At 45.9% G+C, this 27,243-nt stretch overlaps 1 protein-coding gene across 4 annotated transcripts in view; it reads left to right on the plus strand.

Annotated features, from left to right (window-relative positions):
• The window catches only part of HYCC2 (hyccin PI4KA lipid kinase complex subunit 2), a 147,933-nt gene that overhangs the window by 103,885 nt on the left and 16,805 nt on the right, over window positions 1–27,243 (plus strand). For 2 of the 4 annotated variants that reach the window (XM_088475504.1, XM_088475505.1), the window contains exons 4-13: window positions 4,331–4,408; window positions 9,667–9,768; window positions 16,252–16,431; window positions 18,282–18,359; window positions 20,752–20,867; window positions 20,984–21,079; window positions 23,417–23,533; window positions 23,847–23,934; window positions 24,129–24,288; window positions 26,619–26,756. In XM_088475504.1, coding sequence (XP_088331630.1) covers window positions 4,358–4,408; window positions 9,667–9,768; window positions 16,252–16,431; window positions 18,282–18,359; window positions 20,752–20,867; window positions 20,984–21,079; window positions 23,417–23,533; window positions 23,847–23,934; window positions 24,129–24,288; window positions 26,619–26,756 — 1,126 coding nt within the window. In that variant the 5' untranslated portion in view covers window positions 4,331–4,357. The remainder of the gene's footprint in view (window positions 1–4,330; window positions 4,409–9,666; window positions 9,769–16,251; window positions 16,432–18,281; window positions 18,360–20,751; window positions 20,868–20,983; window positions 21,080–23,416; window positions 23,534–23,846; window positions 23,935–24,128; window positions 24,289–26,618; window positions 26,757–27,243) is intronic. The other 2 variants (XM_088475506.1, XM_088475507.1) reach the window with 2 other exon arrangements.

Raw genomic sequence — 27,243 nt, forward strand, 5'->3', positions numbered from 1 at the left:
ACTAGCGATATTGATTCAGTGGGGGTTCCCATGTATGCGGCAGGTGTTTTCTAGAATGCGACTGGTAGCGAAAGGTGCATTTTTTAAGAATTAAAAAAAAAATGGCTTTAGGGACTTAAAAACATACTTACACCCATTTTCATGTACCCCAAGTTTGATGGGCATAGTTTAAAAAAGAAAAAAAAAAAAAGTGCTATTCTTCACCCCTTCCTCACAGGCGCATTTATACACCTGCCACGGCTGTTAAAAATCCCTGATTACCTTCAGCAGGCAAAATCGGGGGTACCCATAGTGATCCCCCATGTCAGGACATCTTTAGGGGGGTGCCAGGATGAATTCCCGAAAATTGACAGGACCTTTCCGCCAGGTCCCGATTCTGCAGCTTCTGAATTGAATATGGGGATAAGCGGGCTCCCACCCTATACTTTATCCCCTGTCAAACCTCCGATGTGGTGCGAAAAGTCCAGCATGCGAAAAGGCCGAACTTTTCGCACCTAATTGAATATGACCCTTAGACGCGTTTCCGGCGAAAAAAGACGCCTGGCACAAGCAGAGTCTCAAGCAACCTGGTGCGCCGAGAGGGGCTGTAATCTATCTTTTTAAATCTATAAGGACACATCTGTAGCTGGGATATTTCATATCTGCCGCAATACAGAACCTTAATAGACGCAGTTCCGCAATTGTTAATACATAGGCACCCAAAATCACTAAAGATACTTATGCAAACTGGTGTTCTCCTATCCTGCATAAGCCCCATTGCGTCAGCAGCACCCGAACGGTACAAAATAACAATATGTCCTGCCTGTTGTAGTTTTATATTCCACCGACATGTAGGCTGATCAGCGATTTACAAACCCTACATTATTTTGTATATACCAGGAGCCTTAGCTGCAGCCTCCAGTGCCAGTGTCAGGTTTTCCATCCAGTACGATCTCCTTTCACTTGGCCTCATGTATATTTAAAATGCTCTACTGCATCTGTCTGTAAGAAGCCTACCTAGTGCCAAGGTCGGGCAGTGTAACCCCGTGTGGTGTTATTCAACCGGCGAATGGTGAATAACCTACATTATTATTTTACAATGGTCTAGTAAAATATAGGCACAAGCAAAAAGCATCAAACAAGCTGAGCCCCAATCCTGGCCGTATAATTGAGGTCTATTTTCTCAGTGACATCTGGTTTGTCTTTCAAACACCTTGAGTGAGTGTTGCAGGTGTGTGGTGTTTTACAGTTATGACCTGAATTTGGATTTTAGTTTTTCTTAAATGTTTTTGCCTAATTAGCTTGAAAGGTTGAAGACGCAAGTCGCCATGAGCGGGCACCTTGTATAGGTTGCTGAAGTTTTAGTTGGCCCATCTCTATGTTTGGCAATAGTCATGGATACATTCTAGATGCGTTTGCATATGATTATATAATGTACAGCCATGGCCAAAAGTTTTTTCACAAAGTTTGCTGCTTCAGTGTTTTTAGACCTCTTTGTTAGATGTTACTATGGTATACTGAAGTAAGATTACAAGCATTTCATAAGTGTCCAAGGCTTTTATTGACAATTACATTCAGTTTATGCAAAGAGTCAATATTTGCAGTGTTGACCCTTTTACAAGACCTCTGGAATTCGCCCTGACATGCTGTCAATCAACTTCTGGGCCACATACTGACTGATGACCGCCCATTATTGAATAATCAATGCTTGGAGCATGTCAGAATTTGTGGGGTTTTGTTTATCCACCCCACCCGCCTCTTGAGGATTGACCACAAGTTCTCAATGGGATTAGGGTCTGAGGAGTTTCCTGGCCATGGACCCAAAATTTCAATGTTTTGTTCCCCGAGCCACTTAGTTATCACTTTTGCCTTATGGCAATTTGCTCCATCATGCTGGAAAAGGCATTGTTCATCACCAAAGGATGGTTTACTGTTGGCATGACACAGGACTGATGGTAGCGCTCACCTTTCCTTCTCCGGACAAGCGTTTTTCCAGATGCCCCAAACAATCTGAAAGGGGATTCATCAGAGAAAATAACTTTACCCCAGTCCACAGCAGTCCAATCCCTGTACCTTTTGCAGAGTATCAGTCTCTCCCTGATGTTTTTCCTGGAGAGAAGTGGCTTCTTTGCTGCACTTCTTGACACCAGGCCATCCTCCAAAAGTCTTCGCCTCACTATGCGTTAACAGAGGAAGAACGATTATTTCAAGCTCCACCCGCCTTTTAAAGCTTCCAGTCTGTTATTCTATCTCAATCAGCATGACAGAGTGATCTCCAGCCTGGTCCTCGTCAACACTCTCATCTGTATTAACGAGAGAATCGCTGACATGATGTCATCTGGTCCTTTGGTGGCAGGGCTGAAATGCAGTGGAAATTTTGTTTTTGGGATTAAGTTCATTGTCATGGCAAAGAGGGATTTTGCAATTAATCTGATCACTATTCATGACATTCTGGAGTACATGCAATTTACCATCATAAAGACTGGAGGAGCAGACTTTGTGATAACCAACACCTGTGTCATTCTCAAAACTTTTGGCTGTATATTATTTTATATTATATTATTTTATTACTAATACTTATATAGCACACACATATTACGGAATCAGTATGATTTACCGCCGGCCGTGTGGCCGGCGGTTCTAAACTCGGCATCGGCAGCCCTACAGCGGAGGAAATCCTGATCGTCCCTAAGGTAGGTACAACTAATACAATAGTTTCTTCCCGGCAGCGGTGCGTATGTTAAACAGTTAGTTCGAAATGGTAATTTAGTGTGTATTTTAGTGGAATTTGCTGCCTGTTTTACTTTATGGTATATTGCTGTACTGTCTGTTCGTTGGCATCACTTGTGCTGTCAATGACAAACAATAAAGTATTATGTATGTCCCTAACCTAATTCTACACCCTAACCCTCCCTTAGGGTGTAGAATTAGAATTAGGTGTGTCCCCCCCCCCGGAAGTGCCTAACCCTAACCCCCCTCTAAGTGCCTAAACCTAACCCCTCCTTTCCCGCAGCCTATCCCGAAGTCTCCCGGGGGGGTGCCTATCCCTTAGTCGCCCCCTGGAGCCGCTAGCCTAATCCTCGTCACCTGTCATTTGACACTTGCTGGGATTAGATAGTCGGGAAGCCGGCGGTCGGTACTTCGTCCGCCGGCTTCCCGACTGCTTCCCCATATTACGCTGCGCTTTACAGAGAATGTCACACCATTAACTCCAGTGGAGCTTACAATCTATATTACCTATCACATGGACACCCATACAGATGTGTCCTCATACGCCTAGCAACTATACACAGCTTGGCGCAACTGGGACGCTCAGCGGTATAGCATACAATATTTTTCTTTACGTTTTGCGTCTTATTAGCACGGCAGACGCGGCAAAACACCGCTCACAGTGTAGTAGTGACGCTGGGCTGCGACTTTAACTTCACAGGAATTGGTTTTACAACGGTAGCCGACCTGAGGCAAAGCCGCGGCCATTCGCATCTGTGCCCTATTTAGACAGATTCGTACTCCGTCGCCCACAGATATACAAATGTCGCACAACAAATTGATCAGTGTACGCTAGCAATGTAGTTTTGTCGCTCCCAGTTGTTTTATTTAAGCGAATAAGACGCACATTTTGAGAGAGAAAGACGTTCGGCGCGGCGAGTCACCCGGGACCTGGCTTGCCGAGAGGGGCTATTTGACGTGACTTGAGCAACAGTGTATGAGAACACATCTGTATACACTAGGGTTAGTACCTGTACCGTATGTTATTGGAATGTGGAAGGAAATTGGAGCACCCGAAGGAACCCCATGCTAACACGGTGAGAACATACAAACTCTATACAGGGCCTTTGTGGGAATCGAACCCAAGACCTCAGTACTGCGAGGCAGCAAAGTAACCATTGTGCCACCCGTGTGGTGAGTTTGCACTTACTCCATTGCACTGGGTTCTTTATGTTTATTGATTTTTAGTTTTTATCTGCACTTTTTTACACCTTTTAGTAAACTTTAGAAGTAACTTGTGATAGAGTCGCCACCTTGGATTTTTACCTGCTCTCAGCTTTGAACGTTTTTAAATAATTTAGTGCAAATGCTTGATGTTTGCCAGATGATAACAATTCTTCCCCCGGGCGCTTCATGTCACAGTACATAAAGCATGGCAGCGGTCCAACACCATGGCTATAAGGTCACAGAGTCGTTTCTGCCAGTAAGAAAACAGATCGCTCTGTGGCTGGTAAAAGTTCAACGCTCGTATGTTTAAAATATTTTAGCTGGTGACTTAGAAAGTATCACAGCCGAGCCCGCCATATCCTGTGGGCCTCAGCTGTTCCTGGGAAGTAACCAAATATTTTTTCCCCCCCCATAGTGAGAGAGCGGTGGACGTGGTAAGAAGATGCTGGGAGCTGAACGTGGGGTAGTGGAAGAATGGCTCTCGGAATACAAGGTGATTGCAGAATTTTTTTTGTGTGTTCATTTACTTGTCGTTCTGTTGTACGTGGAATTGTTTTAACCTTATTGTAAACAGTTGCGAAACGAGAACCTGTGTAAAGCTGCCCATACATCTGCGACTGATTGTCGTGATCATGCGATGGGAAATGCCAACCGCCCGCCATCGATGTTCAGCGATTCGTCGCAGGATCGCTGAATTTCTACTGCAGGGTCCATAGGGCTCCACAGGAGACCTTGGGTATTGGTTGATGACGTCAGTCGTCGGGCACCTCATAGTTAAATTTGTGCTCCCAGGAGGCACCGGGCCCCCCTCCTATACCCCGCCACCAGCCCAAGGCACCTCCGTTTCGTAGGTGCTCGGCACGGGGTCGGGTCACTTTCAATGTACCGTCCTCTGTCAAAGCTCATTCTACTCAGTCTGTGGGTCCATCGTGGGCAGCTCGTCGTGGTGCCTAAGCTGTTCAGCTGTGTAAGGCAGCCACTGGGTCTTCTATCAATACATTCTTGAGGTATTATGCATTCAATACCTTTGCCTCTCAGGATGCGGTGGATTCTCCTTTCTGCCCAGGAGCGTCCCCACCCTTAAGGAGACTGCTTTGGGACATCCCCAAGGTCTCCTGTGGAGCCCTATGGACCCTGCAGTACAAAATAAGAGATATGTTAAGACCTTACCTTTATCTCTATTTCTACGAAGTCCATAGGGATCCACACGACTCCCACCCTGTTGCACCTGTGCTGCAGATGGGCTGTGTTCTGGTCACCGTTTTTTCCGTCTCCTTCTGTATGTGAGAATGTGATACTTGTGTGTGTCCAGAATTTCTTCCTTATCTCTTCTCCTCCGGTCATTGGCTTGTTACTAAACTGAGGTGTCTTGGCCTGGGGGCGGTGTATAGGAGAGGGGCCCGGTGCAACCTGGGAGCACAAATTTAACTATGAGGTGACTGACGTCATCAACCTATACCCAAGGTCTCCTATGGATCCCTATGCACTTCGTAGAAATAGAGATAACAAAGGTAAGGTCTTACCATATCTCTTATTTTTGACATGTTAAATGTCCCCGATTAGATAATCACGATGATTTTTTGATCGCGATCGTCGAATCGGGAAACTCCCAATATGTTGGATTTCTGCGATCCTGTGATCCCGGGTTGCGGTATCGCGGCAATCCATCGCAGATGTATGGGGCCCTTAACAAGTAGATTAGATCCGGTTGTGGTGCAGGTCACCTAAATGGTGATAGACAAATTGTAAGCTGCTCGTAATAGTTTATTGGCCCATCATAGGTGGGTTTAAGAGCGGGGTTAATTTAGGCAAGAAAAAAGCAAGACATCATTTCTCCAGCAAAGAGACTCGCATTCAACATAGTAATAACATGTAGAGGACCCCATAGCACACATTTGCAAATGTATGATCAGCCCCCTGTCTTTGTCATGGCGCCTCTGCCCAGGTGGTCCATTGCCACATAATAATAGCCCCACTTTGGGTCATATATTCATGTGTTTCTAAATTGAGAGCCCACTCACATGGAGGCTCCAATATGGCTCTACAAGGATCAGCATTACCTCCAGCTGCTGATCCCATACATGCCTATCAGGACAGTGATACACAGGGTGGAAGTTGATCAGAAGCAATTTATTGGCCCATCAGAGGTGCGTGTAAGGGAGGGGTTACTCTAGAGAAGTGAAAACTCCACATAGGGTGCTTTTTAATAGAAGTCTCAACATTTTGGAGAACCTATCCCCTTCCTCAGGACAAAACCTAACACACCAAAGTCACAAAATATATAGTGTTTCACAAAATGTACCCCCAGCGTTCGGAACCGGGACACACGCTTGGGGGGTACATTTTGTGACACTATATATTTTGTGAGTTTGGTGTGTTCTGTTTTGTTGTGAAGAAGGGGATACGTTCCCCAAAACGTTGACTTCGATTAAAAAGCAACCTATGTGGAGTTTTCACTAATTCTGAGGATTGCAGCCGCAAAATGGAGAAGGCTAATAGCAGTTGTGTCGTCTGTTTGGAAAGCCTCCTCACTCCAGTCCCCAGCAGCAGGTCTCACTTCCTGTTCAGCGAGTCACGTCACATATATCACACAAAGCTCAGCACTCGCCATTGTTAAATCACTCACCATAATACATAAGTAATGAGGTTTTAGTTCATGGATTGATCAATGCATTTAAGCCTGCAGCCCACAACACGGGACCCCATTTCTCTGCAGGTCCTACAGTATCCGTCATACTTATGGAAACCTGGTAGCTGCTATCACAGAAAGCATGTTAACTGGTTTAAAGCTCACCTGCCAACTTAACGTATGGCTTTTGAAGGTAAGTGTTAGGAATACTGAGGTATTTTCTAGGACAAGTCCCTCAACAGCATTGAGGGCTGGAACACTTGGCAAGCTACGGCCGTAAACAGCCTTGAGGGCAGGTGGATGTAACAAAGGGTAGCCAAAAGACTGTATGGGAGGATGTGGCCTTTTGGCCGTGAAGCAAGATGCGGCCTTTGGGCCGTGTAGCAGCCTTGAGGGCTGATAACCCTTGGACGGATGTGGCATTTGGACCGTGTAGCAAGATACGGCCTTCAGTGCCGTGTAGCAGCCTTGAGGGTTGATAACCCTTGGACGGATGCGGCCTTTGGGCCGTGTAGCAAGATGCGGCCTTTGGGCCGTGTAGCAGCCTTGAGGGCTGATAACCCTTGGATGGATGTGGCATTTGGACCGTGTAGCAAGATGCGGCCTTTGGGCCGTGTAGCAGCCTTGACGGCTGTTAACCCTTGGACGGATGTGGCATTTGGACCGTGTAGCAAGATGCGGCCTTTGGGCCGTGTAGCAGCCTTGAGGGCTGATAACCCTTGGCAAATTGTGGCCTTTGGGCCGTGCAGCAGCCTTGAGGGCTGAATACTCTTGGCTGGATGTGGCTGTCGTGCGACCTCGGCTGCCGGGTTGACACAAGCTGCAATACACTTGATGGCGTACGTTGGACGCTGACGTGCGAACTGTGCTGCTGGGTTGATACAAGCTGCAAATCTCTTGATTGCGTACACTGGACGCTGATGTGCGACATGTGCCACCGGGTTGACACAAGCTGCAGATCACTTGATTGCATACAACAGGCGCAGATGTGCGACTTGTGCCGCCAGACACAAGTGGCAGTACGCTTGATTGTGTACACTGGACGCTGGAGTGACACACACGGCAGAAAGCTGGTATGCAGACCGCGCCGCCTAAATGACACAACGGCTGGAAGCAAAACAGGCAGGAGAACTGGATAACCAACTGAAACAGGAGACTACGCCAGTACCGGAAACACGTGAAAACGCCATCACCGGCATCTGAGCAGCCTTCGTACCAGAAGGTAATAGCCTCAGGAGCCAATCCAGATCAGACCAGGGATGATGGACAGCTGGAAGGAGGAGTTCAGCAAACGGTCGCCAGGCGTTCGCATTGGTGGCTTGTGACAGTAGGGCAGTCACCATACATAGCTTCCATCATACTACCAAATAGGCAGCTGACACAGGTTAAAATAAATGAGCTTGCCCAGGGGTGCATGAGAGAGCTGTGATCACAAAAACGTTAATTAAAATTGAACAAATAAACAAAGTCCGAAATCCACTGCACTCGCCACTCCCAGGCCTGGGGTGCAAAGTGGCTACAGGGCCTGAGTCAGCTTTGGGAATAGAGTGAGAAATAGCACTTAACTGTGATCCTGGACAAACCATACTGCAATGCAAGGGGTAAAAATACATTAAAAAAAAAAAAATTGATAGTGGGGTAAATACTGGCTGCTTTTGAATGTAGAGAAGAGAGAGAAGGAAAGTACTCTCTCTGTTTTGGGGGCGCAATTTTCTATCAAAATGGTAGTTAAAAAAATAACCTTTATTAGATTACAATTAAAAAATATATTAGTGTGATATAGACTGATTCAGAACACAATGGACAACATTTAACATGTATTAAGAAACAAAATTGTATCAATAGTCTTAATTAAGCCATCAAAGTAAATAGCGCCCGTGGCTAGCTAAATTTTGAGCTGTCACCACTGGGTCACCCTTAATAAAGTACCAAGGTGGTATATATAGTAATAATATTCTTGGGAATGGGACCCAAATCTAAACACAGAATGCATTTATGTGTTATACACACCTTATACACATAGCCTGCAGGTAATTTTATACTATATTTTGAATAATTTTGTGCATCAAAAAAAGTTAATACACGAAATTCATTTTTTGTTTCATATACACCTTATACACACAACCTGAAGGTTATTTTATACTGTATTTCAGTAATTGTGTGCTTTAAACAAAGTTCGTGTACATTGAACCATCAGAAAGCAAAGATTTCACTTTCTCAGTCATGCTAAAATATTCCGTATTTCGGAATATTTGGATATGGGAGACTCAACCTGTGTGTGTGTGTGTGTGTGTGTGTGTGTGTGTGTGTGTGTATATATGTGTGTGTGTGTATGTATATATACATTTAAAATTCATTTGTCGTTTTATTTGTCTGTCTGTCCGGCTATGCATTCGTACACCCCTGCACCAATTGGGATGAAACCAACGAAAGGTGGTCCAGTTGGATCCTGGACAGGTTTTAGGTAGGGTCCCGTTTAGACCTCCCATTGGTGTATGCTAGGCAGGACTCTGTACCGGGGAGCTGTGACTAGATCCAAGTGATAAATCTATGATCTTGCACTACACTGTTTTATATAATAATTATTTGTAAGGATTATTAGTATTTGCAATTTCCCCATAGCTGAACAGATGCAACCAAGAGAATAATCTATATCCTAATTAATTCATCACTGAATTGTTTTACTGTACATTTTGTGCCTTTATTGCTATTATAGAAACTTCTGAAAAATATTTTGAAAAGAAATAGAATAATTGTGTGTTTTATTGTTATTTGCTTATACAGGTATTACTGTGTTTTATTGGCTTATACAGGTATTACTGTGTTTTATTGTTATTGGCTCATACAGGTATTACTGTGTTTTATTGTTATTGGCTCATACAGGTATTACTGTATTTTTTTGTTATTGGCTTATACAGGTATTACTGTGTTTTATTGTTATTGGCTTATACAGGTATTACTGTGTTTTATTGTTATTGGCTCATACAGGTATTACTGTGTTTTATTGTTATTGGCTTATACAGGTATTACTGTGTTTTATTGGCTTATACAGGTATTACTGTGTTTTATTGTTATTGGCTTATACAGGTATTACTGTGTTTTATTGTTATTGGCTTATACAGGTATTACCTGACACTCAGCTCCCTGCTTATGCTGCAACGCTTCATCGCAAAAAGACTCTGGTGTCTGCTCTCTATAAAGTCATTCAAGATCCAAATAACGAGGTGAGCTTTAATTATCAGACCGTGTCACTTCCTAACCTCTTATTGTAAGTGAATACTTTTTTATATTGCTGTCTACACTGTATTATACTCTCCTTTAACGGCTAATCCTAGTCTGCAGCAGTCTTCTCCTGTATAATGCCTGGAAGGTGCACGGCTTTTATGAATGGGGCTACTGCATAGTATTTGTGTCTTGTTGTTCTTTAAAATACTGATCAGTAAATCTCTTATTATTTGTTCATATTGTTATTTTTAGATGTATTTTGCATTTTATGCTTTTCAGCACTTTATTTACAGTTGTTTTTCCACCATGTTTATTCTATATAAAAAAAAAAAGTGCAAAAATGGAATGAAACTGGGCATTGGGTGGATCATAAGTTATACAAATAATGGACATTGACACGGGACAGAAGGTGGCACTGTCCAAAGAGCTTACAGTCTAAGGGATGTAGTCGGCATCCCGGGGTGCGGGATGCCGACGGTCTAAATACTGGCGCCGAATTCCTCACAGGTCGGGATCCCAGCACCACTATCCCGACCGCCGGCATCCCGAAGGTAAGTATCGGGGTGTAAGGGGGAGGTTAGGGTGCGGGGTTAGGGTTTGGCACTAGGGAGAGGGTTAGGCACCGGGGAGGGAGGGTTAGGATTAGGGTGTGGGGAGGGGATGGTTAGGTTTAGGCACTGGGAAGGAGGTGTTAGGATTAGGGTGTGGGGAGGGGGTGATTAGGTTTAGGCACTAGGGAGGGAGGTTAGGGTTAGGCACCGGGAAGGGGGTGTGGGGAGGGGATGGTTAGGCTTAAGCACTAGGGGGGGAGGTTAGGGTTAGGCACTGGGGAGGGAGGGGTAGGGGTAAGGAAAAAACGTACCTTTATTCCCTATGGGTGTCGGTGTTCTGACCAGCGGCATCCCGACAGCCGGGATTTCATACCCACCCCCAGTCTAAGAGGTGCGGAAGCTGCCTTTCTCTGATTTTTATTTTTCTGGGCTATGTAGGGATTTCATATACAGTTGGCACCTCGAGTCCTGACACCAACGTAGGGTGCAGTCCACGTACCATGTGATCACTGACCATCTGCCGAGTGAGGACAGAGTGATTTCCTGGTGCGACATTAGTGTGTGCCCCTTCTAATAACATATTATATTTATTAATCGTTAGTAACAGAGTAACAGATACTTACATAGTGCAGCATATTCCGTTAAACTTTACAATTGGGAACAGACGTTAATAAAACAAGACTGGGTAATAACGGACAGATATAGTGGTTAGAGGGCCATTGTTACTGCTGAAAATTCACCAGGGCGCTAACGCAGGGAAAGGCCAGCAGCGAGAATCCTGGATTTGGCACCTACCAATATTCGCTGTGGGATATATACATTTGAATAATTCCTTTTATAACCTGCTCCAAAAAGACCACTATGCACTTCTATGGAGATTAATTGTACCAGGGCCAAAAGCTGCAGCTCAAGCCTGCTGTCACGTCAGGTACCAGTGGATCCCAGCAGGGGGCACCCCTGAGGGGTAATTTACCTTTTTTTTTGGCAGGAGCCCAATAGTGTGACGCTTCTCTGATAATGTGATGTTTTGCTGGGTACTGTTATTTAACCTAAAGGTTTTTTTTTCCTTTTTGAATTCAAGCAGTCTTACCTCCCACCCATTTTAGCGGGATGCAGTCAGGAAGCCGACGGTCGAAATGCTGACCGCCGGCTTCCCGACTGTCTAATCCCGGCAGGGGTCTAATGACAGGCGTCGAAATCCCGACGCCTGTCCTGTTACCTACGTCAGGAGCCCGATGCCCGGCATACCGAACGAAGGTAAGCCGGGCGGTGGTCGCCGACGACCCCCCCCCCCCGGGAGACTTAAGTTTAGGCTGCAGGGAAGGGGGGGTTAGGTTTAGACACTTAGGGGGGAGGGTAAGGTTAGTTATAGTTAAAATACTTACCTGTTGGGATCTTCAGTTGCCGGTCTTCTGGCGTCGGGATTTACCCGATCCCATTTTAGCTACATATATTTAGTGAAAGCATAGTGTCTCTTCATAATGACGTTCAGTGTGTAATATAACCATTCAGATAAGGATGTTCCAGCATCCACGGCAAGTTCATATGAGGATGTGATTGGGACTGACAAAGCCGATGCCGCCCCCAGCCATTGTCCTTTTGAGTACATGCCCTATAGGGAATTCTGGTTCATTACCAGAGACACTGAATGAGTATTGATATTTTATCCATGTGTACATAGACATTTCATTACATGGGAACGTGATAATTTCCTCCTATAGTCTATTCTGCAGTGAATGTCGATCAGTGTATCATAATATTGGCTGGCACAGAGTACAGTACAGATCCACGGTACCCTCATAGCATAATGTATCTGGGAGCCCAGTTATTACAAAGGTACTGGAATGAGTAGAGTAGGAAACAGAGTTATAGGAGAAAGTAAGGTGCTTGCATGTTATCAGGAACGCACCACTGCAAAATGGCCCAAGAAATGTAGGTTAAACTTAACAGCATTGAGGGCCTGATTCAGACCCACTCGCGAGCTCATAGTGCTGGCAAGCTGGTCGATTGTCGGCCAGTGCGCACGCGCGAGCCCCGGAGCAAGTGAGAACTTCACTCCCTCCAGGGCTCGCTACAAAACGGGGCGGCTGTCGATGTTGATCGACAGCTCGCCCCGTTTTGTAGGCTGGGAGGGGGGGGTGGCTGGACAAACGGAGGCGTTCCCGAAGGAACACATGCCGTTTGTGGGCAGCCCTACTGACATCATTCGTGCTGTCAGTAGTGAACTTCCTGCTCTGTTAGAGCAGGAAGTTCACTCGGGCTTGCGGGAACAGAGACCCTACCACAAGGATCTAGTCGCAAGCCCGATTGTCGCGATAATCGTGACCATCGCCAGGCCGCTCGCAAAAGCTGTGGGTGGTCACCCACAGCTATGAGAGCGGCCTGGAGGCGGATTTTTTTATTTTTTTTAAATCCTCCCTGATTCAGAGCAAGCGCTCGCAAATAGCAAGCGCCTCTGAATCAGGCCCTTTGGGGCCAGACCCGTCATCAGTGTTTTGCTGTGAAGAATTTTTTAACTTAGTATAGCCGCGTCCATTTTATCTTGGTTTATGGTCCGTACATTTGTGGGTTAAATATTGAATAGCTTTGATTTTTCAGATATTGGGTATGATTTAGATTTTCTGCATGCATCCGTATCTAGCGAAGTTTAATAAACCGTGCAGGAGCTGTAGCAAACGCTACGCATCTTTGCATATCTCTGTGCGATCCAAGACGAGAGGATTTCATCCATTTCTCACCTTTATGTTAATAGGGTATGTCAACTATACACCTAAGAGAACCATATTGTGGGGGTGCCATGGGCGTGTAGCCAGAGTTGGGTTCTACTCTGGATCACGGGTGTCAGGACGTCTATTTGAGGCAGGTCTTTGGCAGCCAGTAACTGCTGATACTAGCGATGAGGGCTGCGCTAGCGGAGGACAATGGGGCGGCGTGATGCATTCGCAGGAAGGTGTGCGTATAGTTGCTTTGGCATTCTGTAGCAAAATATTTCCATTCCGAGTTGCACGTAATGCGTGAGCACTGTGCGACTTTTGCAGAGACTTTATTCCTTAAAATAGGTTTGCACAGCGATTCACATAGGATGCACAAGCGGCTTCTGCTGATTAAAATGATATAAGCGGCATGCCTATATTCTGTGTGTGACTGCGGCTGTATCAGCGGCTGAGACACTGTAACGTAGCATTTGGCGTGCAGACACAGCCGCAGTCACACACAGAATATAGGCATGCCGCATATCATTTTAATCAACAGAAGCTGCATGTGCGTCCTCTTCGTATCATGAAAAGACGCTTTACACTAACGAGTCGCGCTACGGCATGGCGCGATTAGAAGGGGTTTTTTTTAAAGAGCAAGGAGGCTAGATGTATGTGGACACACCTGTAAATGTGTGTGCCTTGTTTCTGCCAGCGAAAAACATTTGTATATGTGCCTGGGGGGATGTAGTCAGCTTCCCAGCACGCTGGATGCCGACGGTCTGAATACTAGCGCCGAAATCCCGACAGGTCGCTATCCCGGCACCAGTATCCCGACCGCCGGCATCCCAAATGTAAGTATCGGCGGTTAGGTAGCGAGGTTAAGGTTAGGCACCGGGTAGGGAGTGTTAGAATTAGGGGAGGGGGAGGTTAGGGTTAGGCACCGGGTAGGGAGTGTTAGAATTAGGGTGCGGGGAGGGGGAGGTTAGGGTTAGACACTAAGGGGGAGGTTAGGTTTAGGCACCGGGGAGGGGGTTTTAGGTTTAGGGTGCGGGGAGAGGGAGGTTAGGTTTAGGTACTAAGGGGGGAGGTTAGGGTTAGGCAACGGGGAGGGAGGGTTAGGGTTAGGCAACTGGTAGGGAGTGTTTGGATTAGGGTGCGGGGGGGAGGGGAGGTTAAGGTTAGGCACTAGGGGGGGAGGTTAGGTTTAGGCACCGGGGAGGGGGCTTTAGGTGTGGGGAGAGGGAGGTTAGGTTTAGGTACTAAGGGGGGGAGGTTAGGGTTAGGCATCGGGGAGGGAGGGTTAGGCACTGGGGAGGGAGAGTTAGTATTAGGGTACAGGGAGGGGGAGTTTAGGTTTAGGCACTGGGGAGGGGGTGTTAGATTTAGGGTGCGGGGAGAGGGAGGTTAGGTTTAGGTACTAAGGGGGGAGGTTAGGGTTAGACACCGGGGAGGGAGGGTTAGGGTTAGGCAACTGGTAGGGAGTGTTTGGATTAGGGTGCGGGGGGAGGGGAGGTTAAGGTTAGGCACTAGGGGGGGAGGTTAGGTTTAAGCATCGGGGAGGGGGCTTTAGGTGTGGGGAGAGGGAGGTTAGGTTTAGGTACTAGGGGGGGAGGTTAGGGTTAAGCATCGGGGGGGGGGAGAGGGTTAGTGTAGGGGTTAGAAAAATACTTACCTATCTTCCCTATGGGTGTCGGTATTCTGACCAGCGGCATCCCGACAGCTGGGATTTCATACCCAACCCGAGCCTGGGCTTAGTATGTGTGCTATGCCTATGCCAGGGAAAAATATTAGGATATGTGAGTGAGGGAGAATACACAGAGCGGATGCATGTAAGATACCGGCATAGGTCTCCCTCTGCATCAGGCCTATATTATGTGGGTTTTTTAATAATATTTCGGCCTGATTTGCAATCTGCAAAACCTGTGTGTGGACTTACTGTCAGTGTCAAAATGTATTGTTTATGTTCCTAATCACTCCATCAAAACCCGTATTAATACACTTAAGACCACTTGTGGCAAAATCTTTATCAGTGAAAGGTTTGTACACGGACAGCAGGATCTCCATGTAACTTACTGTACATGATTTAGAGTAGGCTCAGGAAATGGTACACTGCATTGGAATCCCGCCCTACCGCCCAGTGATGCCATTGTTTTCAGTCAGTGGTCAAACAAACGATCAACCACGATGATCAATTTCCAAAACGTCTGCATTATGTTTCTTCGTGCCCAGCGTCGCATGGAAATAATTGTATTTTCCCACCTAGGCCCGTATACAATTTGAGGCGAAAAGTCCAGACTTTTCGCCTGCTGGACTTTTCGCCTCCTTCGCCTGTTTTCCATGCGGAAAAGTATCACGCACGTGCCCGCTATCCCCGTATTCAATTTCAAAGTAGGCGAAAACGGGAACCGGTGAAACTTGGATCGACGAAAAAAAAACAACGTGAATTTTCGGGAAATCATCCTGGAACCCCCCTAAAGATGTACAGACATGGGGGATCACTATGGGTCCCCCCATTTTTGCCTGCTGAAGAAAGTCGGGTTTTTAAATAGCCGCCGCAGGTGCATAAATGTGGCTATGAAGAAGTGGTGAAGAATAGTACTTTTTTTGGGGGGGGGGGAAATAACTATGGCCATCAAATTTGGGGTACATGAAAATGGGTGCAAGCATATTTTTTTAGTCCCTTAAATGATTTATTAAAAATTCTTCAAAAATGCACCTGCCGCTACTCCCCGCAATGAACAAAACACCTGCCGCATATAAGGGAACCCCTCTGGAATCTATTTGGGTACTTTTGGATGTCTTCCCATTATTTTATTTTTTTTTTACCCCAAAATTTTAAAAAAAAATTGGGAATGTCCCGATCCTTTTTTTTTTTTTTTTTTTTTTCAACTTTTTGTTTTACACAGATAATTTTTAGGGACCATTCGCAGGTGTGCAGGCTATTTTTTTAAATCCTGCACCCTCTAAACCCTAATTCTGTACTAGTTCACCTGCTAAAGGCAAGCGAAAAATGATCCCCCGTTTTTTTGCATTGACTTTTCGCACCAGCGAAAAGTCAATGTAATTGAACACGGGGAAAAAGACAATAGGCGAAAATGACGCCTCAAATTGAATGGCCCCTAATGTGGTTTCATCCCAAAAGGAAGACTGTTGCGGTGTGGGCACCTTGTTACGGTATGTAGATTTGGTCTTGGAGTGTGGACGTGTAACCCTGGAAACCATCCTCTGTTTGCAGCTCCTGGAACCAGTCTGTAACCAGCTTTTTGAGCTGTACCGCAGCTCTGAAGTACGGCTGAAGAGGTTCACCATGCAGTTCCTGCCAGAGTTGGTTTCCATCTACTTGCGCCTCACCGCCAGCCGTGACCGGCAGAACCACGGCTGTATAGAAGCTATTCTTTTGGGCATTTACAACCTGGTAAGGACCTTGATTTTCAAGTTTGGTTTTTGGCCACCGTGTATTCCAACAGGGAATGTGGAGATATTTTGTGTTTTAGAATGTCCTGCTTGGCCCCCGTTCAGCACACTGTACCCATCTTCTAAATAAAGCCCCATTATTTTGTGGTGTTTGGGTGTTCTGATCTTCTGGCCAGAAACTTTGGCAAAGCCGGTGATACGGCAATATTGTCTGTGGACAAGATGGAACAGGACATTTACCTCTAAAATCTTTTCCGCCGACACAGGGTTTCGCAGACCAAATGGCCTATTGGTAAGCCCAATACACACCTACCAATCTGCCGCTCGATGGGTCTACGCTGACATAACAACTGGGCGGGCATTTATTTTACCCTCCCAGCTGAGATGGCAGTCACCAGAGGTCTCAGCAGCTAGTGTACAGACGGTTGGCGGTACGCCCGTACACGCAGTCAAATGTGCTAATATATATCTGAAAGATATTTCGGCTGTGCTGCAGGGCCTGTGCGATATGTCTGTGAACGACATCGTTCACAGACATATCGTAGGTACACACGTACAGATGCACGATGCAATATGTCGTTCGTCGACTGATTGAACGACATATCGCAATAGTGTGTACTCAGCATTATGTTACTGCTGTTAATCCACATTGAAAGGGGTTCAGTATATTTTGTTGACATTCATCATGTCAACATGGTCCTAATGTTGATGTGCTATGCATGTTGACATTGACCATATTGACATTCATCATGTCGGCATGATTCGAATGCCGACTTAATGTTGCTGATGGAGTAGTGGTGACTTACTTGGATCGACCCAGCGGCTCCATCGGGGTCGTCCGGGTCCAGTGGTGACGTCATGGTGACTTCTGGCTGATCCTACGGCGGTTGCTGTGGCATCGCTAAATCCTATCCCTCCCCCTAGTGCCTAACCCTAACGTCCCCTCCCGCAGCTTAACCCTCCCCTCCCGTAGCTTAACCCTCCCCTCCGATAGCCTAGCCCTAACCCTCCCCTCCATTACTGTAGCCTAGCCCTAACCCTATCCTCCCATAGCCTAGCCCTAACCCTCCCCTCCCTTACTGTAGCCTAGCCCTAACCCTCCCCTCCCTTACTGTAGCCCAGCCCTAACCCTCTTCTCCCATAGCCTAGCCCTAACCCTCCCCTCCCTTACTGTAGCCTAGCCCTATCCCTCCCCCTCCCTTACTGTAGCCTAGCCCTATCCCTCGTCCTCCCTTACTGTAGCCTAGCCCTATCCCTCCCCCTCCCTTACTGTAGCCCAGCCCTAACCCTCACCTCCCATAGCCTAGCCCTAACCCTCCCCCTCCCTTACTGTAGCCTAGCCCTAACCCTCTGATTCATGCAGAATTTCGACATGTTCCATGTTTCAACCATGTCGATATCAAAACTGTCGACATTGGGTCAGATTCCATTAGCCGTGGGAATTAACACGCGGCTGCAGCTCTGCCTTGAGCTAGGCAATTCTGTTGGCTACTCCGCACGGTAAGCCCTAGAGGGTACTTTGTGGATCCTCTGGAACTTACAGCATGGGATAAAACCATAGCTCCAGGCTCTTAACCTGGGAGCTATAAGTTAAGGCGGGTTTGACGCGGGCTGAACATGCGTGGAAATTGCTAAGTAATTGGATAGCTCTGGGCGTTAAACCCGGGAGCTGCGGCTCCGGCCGGTTAGTCCCGCAGCTAATTGAATGTGCCCCACCTATGGCTTACAGTATTTCCAAGATAATGGAATAATAATGGAAATGATCATTGGAAAAGTTTAGATGGTGCAGATTTCAGTCTTAGCACACAGGAGGTAGTGGTGCCTTTTGTAATAGTGTTCTTTTGTTTGCAGGAAATTGCTGATAAAGATGGAAACAAGGTTTTATCATTTACTATACCGTCATTGTCCAAGCCTTCCATATATCATGAGGTGCGTAAGCGCGTTGGGATAATGCAATGCTGCCTCTTCTACTACGCCTGAGGATAATATTTGTGCAGCCAAAGTAGTTCTTGATTATTGCCAGTATCCCAAAAACTGTGGTTTGAATTTGTGATCACTCTGCCCAATATAAATAGTTGTATTATTATATTCATTAGCCTTTGTTTTAAAGACGCCACAAAATTTCCGCAGCACCATACAGAGTAAGATACGCAACTGGGTAATCAGACTGGCGCACACACATAATTACAGGGGATGTAGTCAGAATCTCGGTGGTCAGAATACCAGCTCCAGAATCCCGATGGTGATCTGAATACCAGCTCCAGGATCCCGACAGTGAGTAGAGTTAGGGTTTAGGCACTCTACTGGGAGGATTAGGGTTAGGCTGCCAAAGTGTGGACGGTTAGGGTTAGGCTGCGGGAGGGGTGGGTTAGAGTAAGGGTTACAATACTTGCTTAGGGATTTTGACCGTCGGGATTGCCGAGCCAGCATTGTGGCCATCGGGATTCTGACCACTGGGATCCTATAAACAACCCAATTACAGATGTGGGCGTATAACTAACATATATCATTTGCCTGAGATAGTGGATCTAGGGGGAGTGAAGGAACAATAGGAGGGAGGACCCTGCACGCAAGAGCTTACATACTTAAAGGGAAGGGGAGAAGTTGGAGGTATTGGAAGATACAAAGGTAAGCATGTGGTAGGAAAGAACGGATTAGGAAGAGATCCAGTAGGCAAGGGTGAATGAATGTGTTTTGATGGAACGTTTCGTGCAATGGATGTTGGGAGAGAGTCTAATAAAACACGGGAGGGATTTCCAAAGGTGGAACGGGAAGAGAGGTGGTCCTATATAATGATTGCATACTTTATGCTAAGACCGCCGACAATTTAGAATAGAAGTACATTTAGTACCACAATGTTCCATCGGTTTGATAGGAGTCTTATAGCACCACTCTATGCTGTCCGATGCTGCTTATTCCACTACCTGGCTCTCTGCTTGTCGCATATTAAATTGCAATGTGTGCGGCTCTGTACGCTTGTCTCGTGAACATGCCAATCTTATGCCGGGTTACACACTGTACGAAATATCGTACAATATATTGTTCCGACGCGAATCCATCGTTCACTGCGGTCACTCATCGCATCGTCCCATCTGCTGTTCTGTACAGCAGATGGGACGAGGCAATGAAAGACGCGGCGTTGTTACATGCAGCATGTGACAACTCATCAAACCGCCGTGAATTTACATATAGACCTTTCTTTAGTCTTTCATATGACATACTGTATGACATACAGTACACAGGTGTGCGTCCATCCCTGTATGTTCTGTAGGTCTGCGGCCTCCGTTGTACAATGATTTTCTGGCATGAACGGTACCGCAAGGGAAAGCAGCAGAATTATGCTGTAACTATGGGTTACAAAATCACCGCAATTGTCACTTATCGTTTACATATAAGTTGGATGGGTATGTTAGGTTGACAGTTATCATGTCAAAATGGCAACATGCTTAGCATGTCGGCAGTGACCATGTTTACATTCATCACGTCTACACAAATAACATATCGACATGATATAATGTCAACCTAACATCCCTGGCGGCCCAGCGGTCACTTACCTGGTCCCAACGCCTTCCGGTTCCGTAATTTCTGGTGTAGACATCTGACGGAGAGGCAGTTTGGTGAGTATTCCAACCCTAATCCTTACACCTAACTCTAACCCTTCCCTAGTGCCTAACCCTAACCTCCACATGCCCCCCCCCCCACACACAGAGCCTAGCCCTAACCTCCCCTCGCAGCATAACCCTAACCCTCCTGCCTAACAATAACCGGCGGCATTCTGAGAATGATGACATGATTTCAGTCTGAGGTTGTCGACATTTAAACTGTAGACATGGTGAACCATGTCGCCATTGTAGTGTCTTGTCGACATGGTAATTGTCTTTACTGGATCCTGTTGGATGAATCCCCCTCTGTAGCATGGTCCGGGCGGTGTGTAAGGGAGATGTCAGGCAGTGACGGCAGAGTTTACGTTCCAATACCCAAGTTATCTAAGTATCACTTGTAGCCAAGTTTAAGCGGCAATATCTGATTGGCTACAACTTGTTCTATGACCTCTCAATGCCAACCATTGGCATAATAGGCAATGCGAAGATGAAGGTGGACTACAAAAAAAGGTTTCCTTAACCCAGTCAAACACATTTTCAAACGACATTTTATGTCTAGCCAGGACGTATTACATTTAGTTATGTTCTTCATTCAATAGATGGACATGACCTGGGTTCTTCCCCGTCCTGTTTCGCATGATCATTCCTGTTTATTACTTTACGCCTCACTGTGCGAACAAGACTATAAAGTTGTGATTTGTATCTTCCTCTTTCTCCAGCCCTCGTGCTTAGGGTCCATGGCTCTTACAGAGGGAGCGCTGAGCCAGCACGATCTCATACGAGTGGTCTACAGTGATCTTCACCCCCAGAGAGAGTCCTTCACGGCACAGAACAGGTGAGAGTGGCGGCTTTGGCAATATAGAGAACATCGGGTACCCTTCATGTTTTGTTCCTTTCCTGCTCGGTGTCGTGCGATCATCAATCATCAACATTTTTATGTCTCTTCCACAGGTTTGAAGTACTGAGCTTTCTCATGTTGTGCTACAACTCTGCAATTGTGTATATGCCCCCTTCTTCCTACCAATCACTATGCAGAATGGGCTCTAGGTGAGTAGCAGAGAGGCATGGCCAGGGGCTTTATGGGTAGAATGCTGATGGTGAGGGAGGAGGGGACAGTGACTGAAGAGCAGGACAATAGCTTGAGCACTGAAGGAGCAGGACAATTGCTGAGACGCATTATGAGTGGAGACAGGTGGAAATTTACTCTCTGGCTAATTTTAAAAGTGCCCATACGGTTCTGCAATTGTCACAGCCAATTCAGGTGTTTTTGTACGTAAATGCCTGCAAATTGCAGCATGTACTCCAGAAAACATCTAGCGGTCCTGAACCACTTCTTATTTGGATCTTTTTAGATGATGATCAGGTCTCTGATTTTTGCTTTTTGTACCAAAAGTATTCATACAGAATTCTGTCCTCAATATGGACCAAATGACAACTTGTTTAACATGTCCACAGGTACATAATGTCGACACTCCTTTTTAACCCAAAGGGCCGTATTCAATTAGAAGCGAAAAGCCGAGATCCGGGAAAAGTATTGCCGATTGCGTCTTTTCGACTGTCGGAAAGTTCTCTCCATATTCAGTTCCACCCTCTTTTTTGCGTACGCGGAAAGTCAATGCAACATAATAGGCGAAAAAGATTTGCCTCTGCATAGCAAAATTGTTATTTTGGGGTGCAAAGGTGGGGAAGTCACTCAGAACCCTTAGGACAGCCCCCCCCCAAAGGATAACTGCGTCAAAAAAATCCAGGAAAAAACGTAAGAACACCCCAAAAAAGTACTTTCATTTTGGGGGGTGAAAAAGCACAAAGTGGGGGGACAAATTCAAAAACTAGCGAAATAAGGTTTTGGGGGTGCTCGAAGAAGGAGCTAAGTGTTTTTGGGATTGCAGGTGTTTTTATGACGGAGGAATTTCACTTTTATTAAAGCTTCACTTTAGAGGCATTAAACCATGCTTTCACCCATTTCAGTTACCCCAAATTTGCCAGGACTACTTATTTTCTCCAAAAAATACAGCTTCACCACTTGTGCAAAGACGCTAATTAGAGGCAATTGTGCGAACTTAAGTACCCCAAACTGTTTCATTAGGGCTAATCGGGCATTACTACATTGATCCCCAATGTTTCTGCATCTTTTTAGGGGGTTCAGGCTGAGTTTCTCGATTCTGACACCACTTTCCGCCTGTTCTGACTTCGCGTGTCGCCATTTTCACATCTTTTCAAATTGAAAACTGTGAATAGCAGGGATGCGCACGATAAGCTACCGCGGCCAAAAGACGCGATGTAGGCGAAAAGTCCGGCAGGCGGAACTTTATCGCAGGTGCGAAACTAATGGAATACCGCCCTAAGGCTCGTATTCAATTTGAGGCGAAAAGCCATTTCCGCATGTTTTTGGCGGTAACTTTTCACCGATGACGTAATTTTCACCTGTTTTGATTTTACTCTATATTCAGTTTGAAAGACTTTTCGCCTAGGCAGATAGTCAATGCAATGTAATAGGCGGAAAAGTTTCGCCTATGAATGGGAGGCGGAAATAAAGTGCAGAATTGGGGTTTTGGAGTGCAATGTTGCGGGAACCCCCGTGCAGCCTTCAGACAGTCCCCCAAAGGTAAACTGTCAAAAAAAAAAAAAAAAAAAACCACTTAAGAACACCCCAAAAAATCACTTTGAATTTGGGGGCGTAAAAAAAAAAAATGTTGGGGACAAGTGTAAAAACTAGCGAACTTGACTCTGGGGGGGGGGGGGTCCCCAAGTATGCCCCAGGTGTTTTTTTTGATTGCAGGTGCTTGCAGCAGGTGGACTTTTAAATATGCTGGCCCCCATTTTCAAGTACCCCAAATTTGCTGGGATAACTTATTTCTGGAAAAAATACTCCTGAATACTATTCTGCACCACGTATAGAAAAACGCTATTTAGCAGCTTTTGAGCCCGTTTAAAAACACCAAATACCTTCAGCTAACTCCCATGTCAGATTATCTTTTGGGGGGTGTCAGGCTGATTTCCCCAAAAATCTGACATGACTTTCCGCCTGTTCAAGTTTTGCCGGGGAGGCGGAAAAGTATCGCGGATCCGCTTTAATTGAATACGGCTCTTAGTCTCAAAATTGTATTGTTGACATTTTGACTTTCAGCATTTTACAGGTGTCTACATTTTTTTGTCCATGTCGACATTATGACATTGTTGTGTTGACCTTTTGACTGTCGACAACACAAAAACATTCCTCCCCCTTGAGATACTGGCTTGGTTCCTCCGCTTACAGGTGACCTGATAGGGAAATGGCTGCTGATTAGTAGGGGCTGCAAGAAGTCCCCCCACCAACCTGATGCTGTGTTGCGTTAATCCGTTCTTAGGGTGAACCTAATATGACGTTTGCTTACTGTCCTCCAGGCTGTGCGTGAGCGGCTTTCCCAGGCAGCATGAGAAGCGCTGGAAGGAGCTGTGCGGTCGGGTGGTGCTGGATGCTGGCTTCATGGTCCAAATGCTAACTGGTGTCTATCATGCTATGTAAGTCTCCTTTACATCCCACAGATGTGTATTCCCATAGATCAAGTGCCCTCTACTAGTTACATGGTGGATAAAGACTGCATTGGGGGCATTAAAGCATACCCATCCCGTGCAAAGAGCGGGCGCAGCAATTTTTGTGAACTAACCCAATTTGTTACTGTAGAAGTATACAAACTATTTGTACCCTAGAAACCAGTGACCTCACTGAGGCATGGGGCACCATGTGTCTCACACCTCAGGTTAATACTAAGAAACCCGTTTGCTGTAAATGTTAACCCTGTGTTGTTGTTTTGTGAACGTGTCCTATGCGCAGATACAATGGCGAGTGGGAGTTGGGGCAAGAGGTTCTGGATGACATCATCTATCGAGCGCAATTGGAGCTGTACTCTCAGCCCTTGCTGGTAAGCGATGCCCCTCCTGTCGCATCATTGTACCCCTGTTAGCTGCCAGCTCCTGGTCTATATAGGAGGAATAGATTGTTAGATATCAAAGCATCATTTTTATTGGAAATTAAACGCTAATATGTGACATTACCTCTGAGCAGGAAGAAATCTGATTTCCCTGTTTTTGTTTTGTTTTATATATTTATACCCAGGTTGCAAACGCCATGAAAAATTCTCTACCGTTTGATGCTCCGGACACGTCGCAGCAAGGGCAGAAAGTACTGAAGGTTGAAGTGACCCCGACAGTCCCTCGTATCTCTCGTACCGCCATTACCACAGCGTCTATACGCAGGCACCGGTGGAGGAGAGAAGGTAACCTAGAGTCGGCTCTTCCGTGCTGTCCCGTACCCTGTACTTAGTGGCTTCCTGCTGTAATTAGAATGGGAGAGGTGTCCAGTATGTATGTTCTATTAATGACGGCATATGACACGTGTGTGTCTACAGAGGCCATAGGAAGTATTCATCTCTGGCTTTCTTCACACACCATGCGGAAGAAATGGATTTATTTGGGAATTCTCGCCACCGTAGAATTTAAACATCCGCAGTTCTAAAACCTTTTTATAATAATGATAAATTTGCCTTACAGACCGAGCGGATGTCTGATATTCCTTTCTCCAGCGTACATATGAAAGGCAATACAACATGCGTACAATCCACAGCGCAGGATAGTCTACTACAATAAATGTCATTTTTTTAAATTAAACCTCTTACCCATTAAAAACCAAGGTAGTACAGAGCTGGCATCAGTCCGCATGCCCAGTTAGGAATAACCTGTAGTAGCTGTGCAGGGTTTTAGTGGTCCCCACTCTGCGGCATTGTTTAATAGCATCATCTGAGTGCAGTAGTACTTTGATGGGGTCTTCTCTCATCCTTAAGGTTATATAATAGCTGTGATGTCCTCTGGAACACACACATGCCGAAGACAAAGGTTCCAGCACTACATGTCTTAACCTGGCAAGTTATCCAGGTTTTCCATGCTTGGGACATGTGTATTGAATTTGTTAGCTGTAACATAGACACGGTCACTCAGTGCTGCACACAAGCCACTCCTTTGGGATGGGCCTCCCGAGGCACTCCTTTGGGATGGGCCTCCCGAGCCACTTCTTTTGGGATGGGCCCCGCGAGCCACTTCTTTTGGGATGGGCCCCGCGAGCCACTTCTTTTGGGATGGGCCCCGCGAGCCACTTCTTTTGGGATGGGCCCCCCGAGCCACTCCTTTGGGAGGGGCCCCCCGAGCCACTCCTGTGGGAGGGGCCCCCCGAGCCACTCCTGTGGGAGGGGCCCCCCGAGCCACTCCTGTGGGATGGGCCCCCCGAGCCACTCCTGTGGGATGGGCCCCCCGAGCCACTCCTGTGGGATGGGCCCCCCGAGCCACACCTGTGGGATGGGCCCCCCGAGCCACACCTGTGGGATGGGCCCCCCCGTGCCACACCTGTGGGATGGGCCCCCCGTGCCACACCTGTGGGATGGGCCCCCCGTGCCACACCTGTGGGATGGGCCCCCCCGTGCCACACCTGTGGGATGGGCCCCCCGTGCCACACCTGTGGGATGGGCCCCCCGAGCCACACCTAATTGCCCTTGCAATTACCCCAGTTGTTTTATTGAACTATGTTCAAATATTCCATGGTCTGCACATCATGGAATTTTTTTTTTTTTTGTGCTGTTTCATAACAATCGGCCTCCTTTTTCTTAACTATCCCCAGTGAATATTTCCGCTAAGTCCTGTAGTCATTTATAAAATCTTTAGGTTTACTCTCGAATTTTGGATCACATTTATTTTAATGGCCTTTTTGAAAAATATTTTTTTATTTTAAAATGGCATTGTATTGTTCTATTAAAAATGCAAAAAATGTAGCAATTAAAACACAAGTGTCATTAATGGACAATCAAGTATTAACTGCGTATTAGTATAATATTGTAACTTTTGGGTGAGTAGGTAAACGGAGGGGTTGGGAAGGGTTGATGGGGAGTCGAAACTGGTTGTCTGTTTTGTATTGTTCTAATAATGCAACAGGCCTGCAAACCAGGCATTTCTGATACATGGCCAATTAATCCCTGCTCCCCTGCAGTAGCCATTCTTGTTTATTTTTAAATTTGAAAAATGAATGTCGTAGTGCTTCAAAAAGTACAGTCCCTGTGTCTGTTAAATTTATTTTTGAATGTTCTCCTTTGTTTGCTTATTACATTTAACTGTGAGCACAGCATGTATTGTTTCTTGCCATGTGTGTAGCGTTTTATTTATATATTTAGAAGTTTTAAAGTGTTTCAAGTTTAAGTTGCCTTTTTAAATAACAAAAAAAACTTATTATGGGGATTAATATTGACATAGTTATTTCTCTATCTATATTTATTTTTATTTTTTTTGCTTATCTGTTTATCATGTCATACATTTTCACACATTGTTCATTTGGTTTTATTTATTAGGTATTGTTATATGGCAGTGTATGCACTCACATGCTTTTTTTTTTAGTTTTAATTATCCGATTCCGTTCATTTTCCAAATGTGTCCAAGTCGCCTTCAGTTTCTTTGTGTGTGTGTTTGTGCCCTGAATTTCTTACGGGCGAGCCGCAGCCTAGGAAGGAGTGCGAGGAACTGCGGAATGTTGGCAAATAAACTAAAATATTCCTGTGTTGAATCCCAGATGGTTTTGACCTCACAAGAGACTCGAATCCGGGCTCCCCGATCTTGCGCATCACTCCTAACCTAGGGGATACTCCTGAGGGGGATGTTCTTGTGTACCTGACCCCTGAGACCATCTCTCCAGAAGCTGTCACAGAGGGTAGGCCAAAAACTGTGGAAAGAGGAGCCAGCAGGAGAGTTGATTATGGAAAATCACTGCTCGTTTTTCGCATAGACCCTTTGCCCTGTAGTGCACTCATTCACTCCTTCACGGTGCGTTAGCCTCCCTCACTCTATGGTTCCAATTCAAGGTCAGGTATTGACTTTCCATTCATTTTGCCCTGCCTAGACAATGATTGCTGCACCTCCTTGCAGACTTGCTCAGCATTGCTTTGGGTTACATATAACCACAGATCAGCTCAAGCGGCATGGCAATCACAGTGGCAAACTCTCATTTCTCAGTGTGCTTACTCTGGTCCTGCGCAGTTTTTGTGTTTTCTGTTTAACGCTCACTACAAAGAAGTTCTGCACTGTGTTTTGCGAGTACTCCCTTTAGCGAGAAGGCTCTCTCACTGTCTTTCTTTTGAGTGTAGATGCCTTTATTTATTATATACTGTACCGTAACACACGGAAAACCTCAGCATTAG

This window comes from Taudactylus pleione, unplaced genomic scaffold, assembly GCF_031769625.1.
Source record: "Taudactylus pleione unplaced genomic scaffold, aTauple2 ptg000173l, whole genome shotgun sequence".
Taxonomy (NCBI): domain Eukaryota; kingdom Metazoa; phylum Chordata; class Amphibia; order Anura; family Myobatrachidae; genus Taudactylus; species Taudactylus pleione.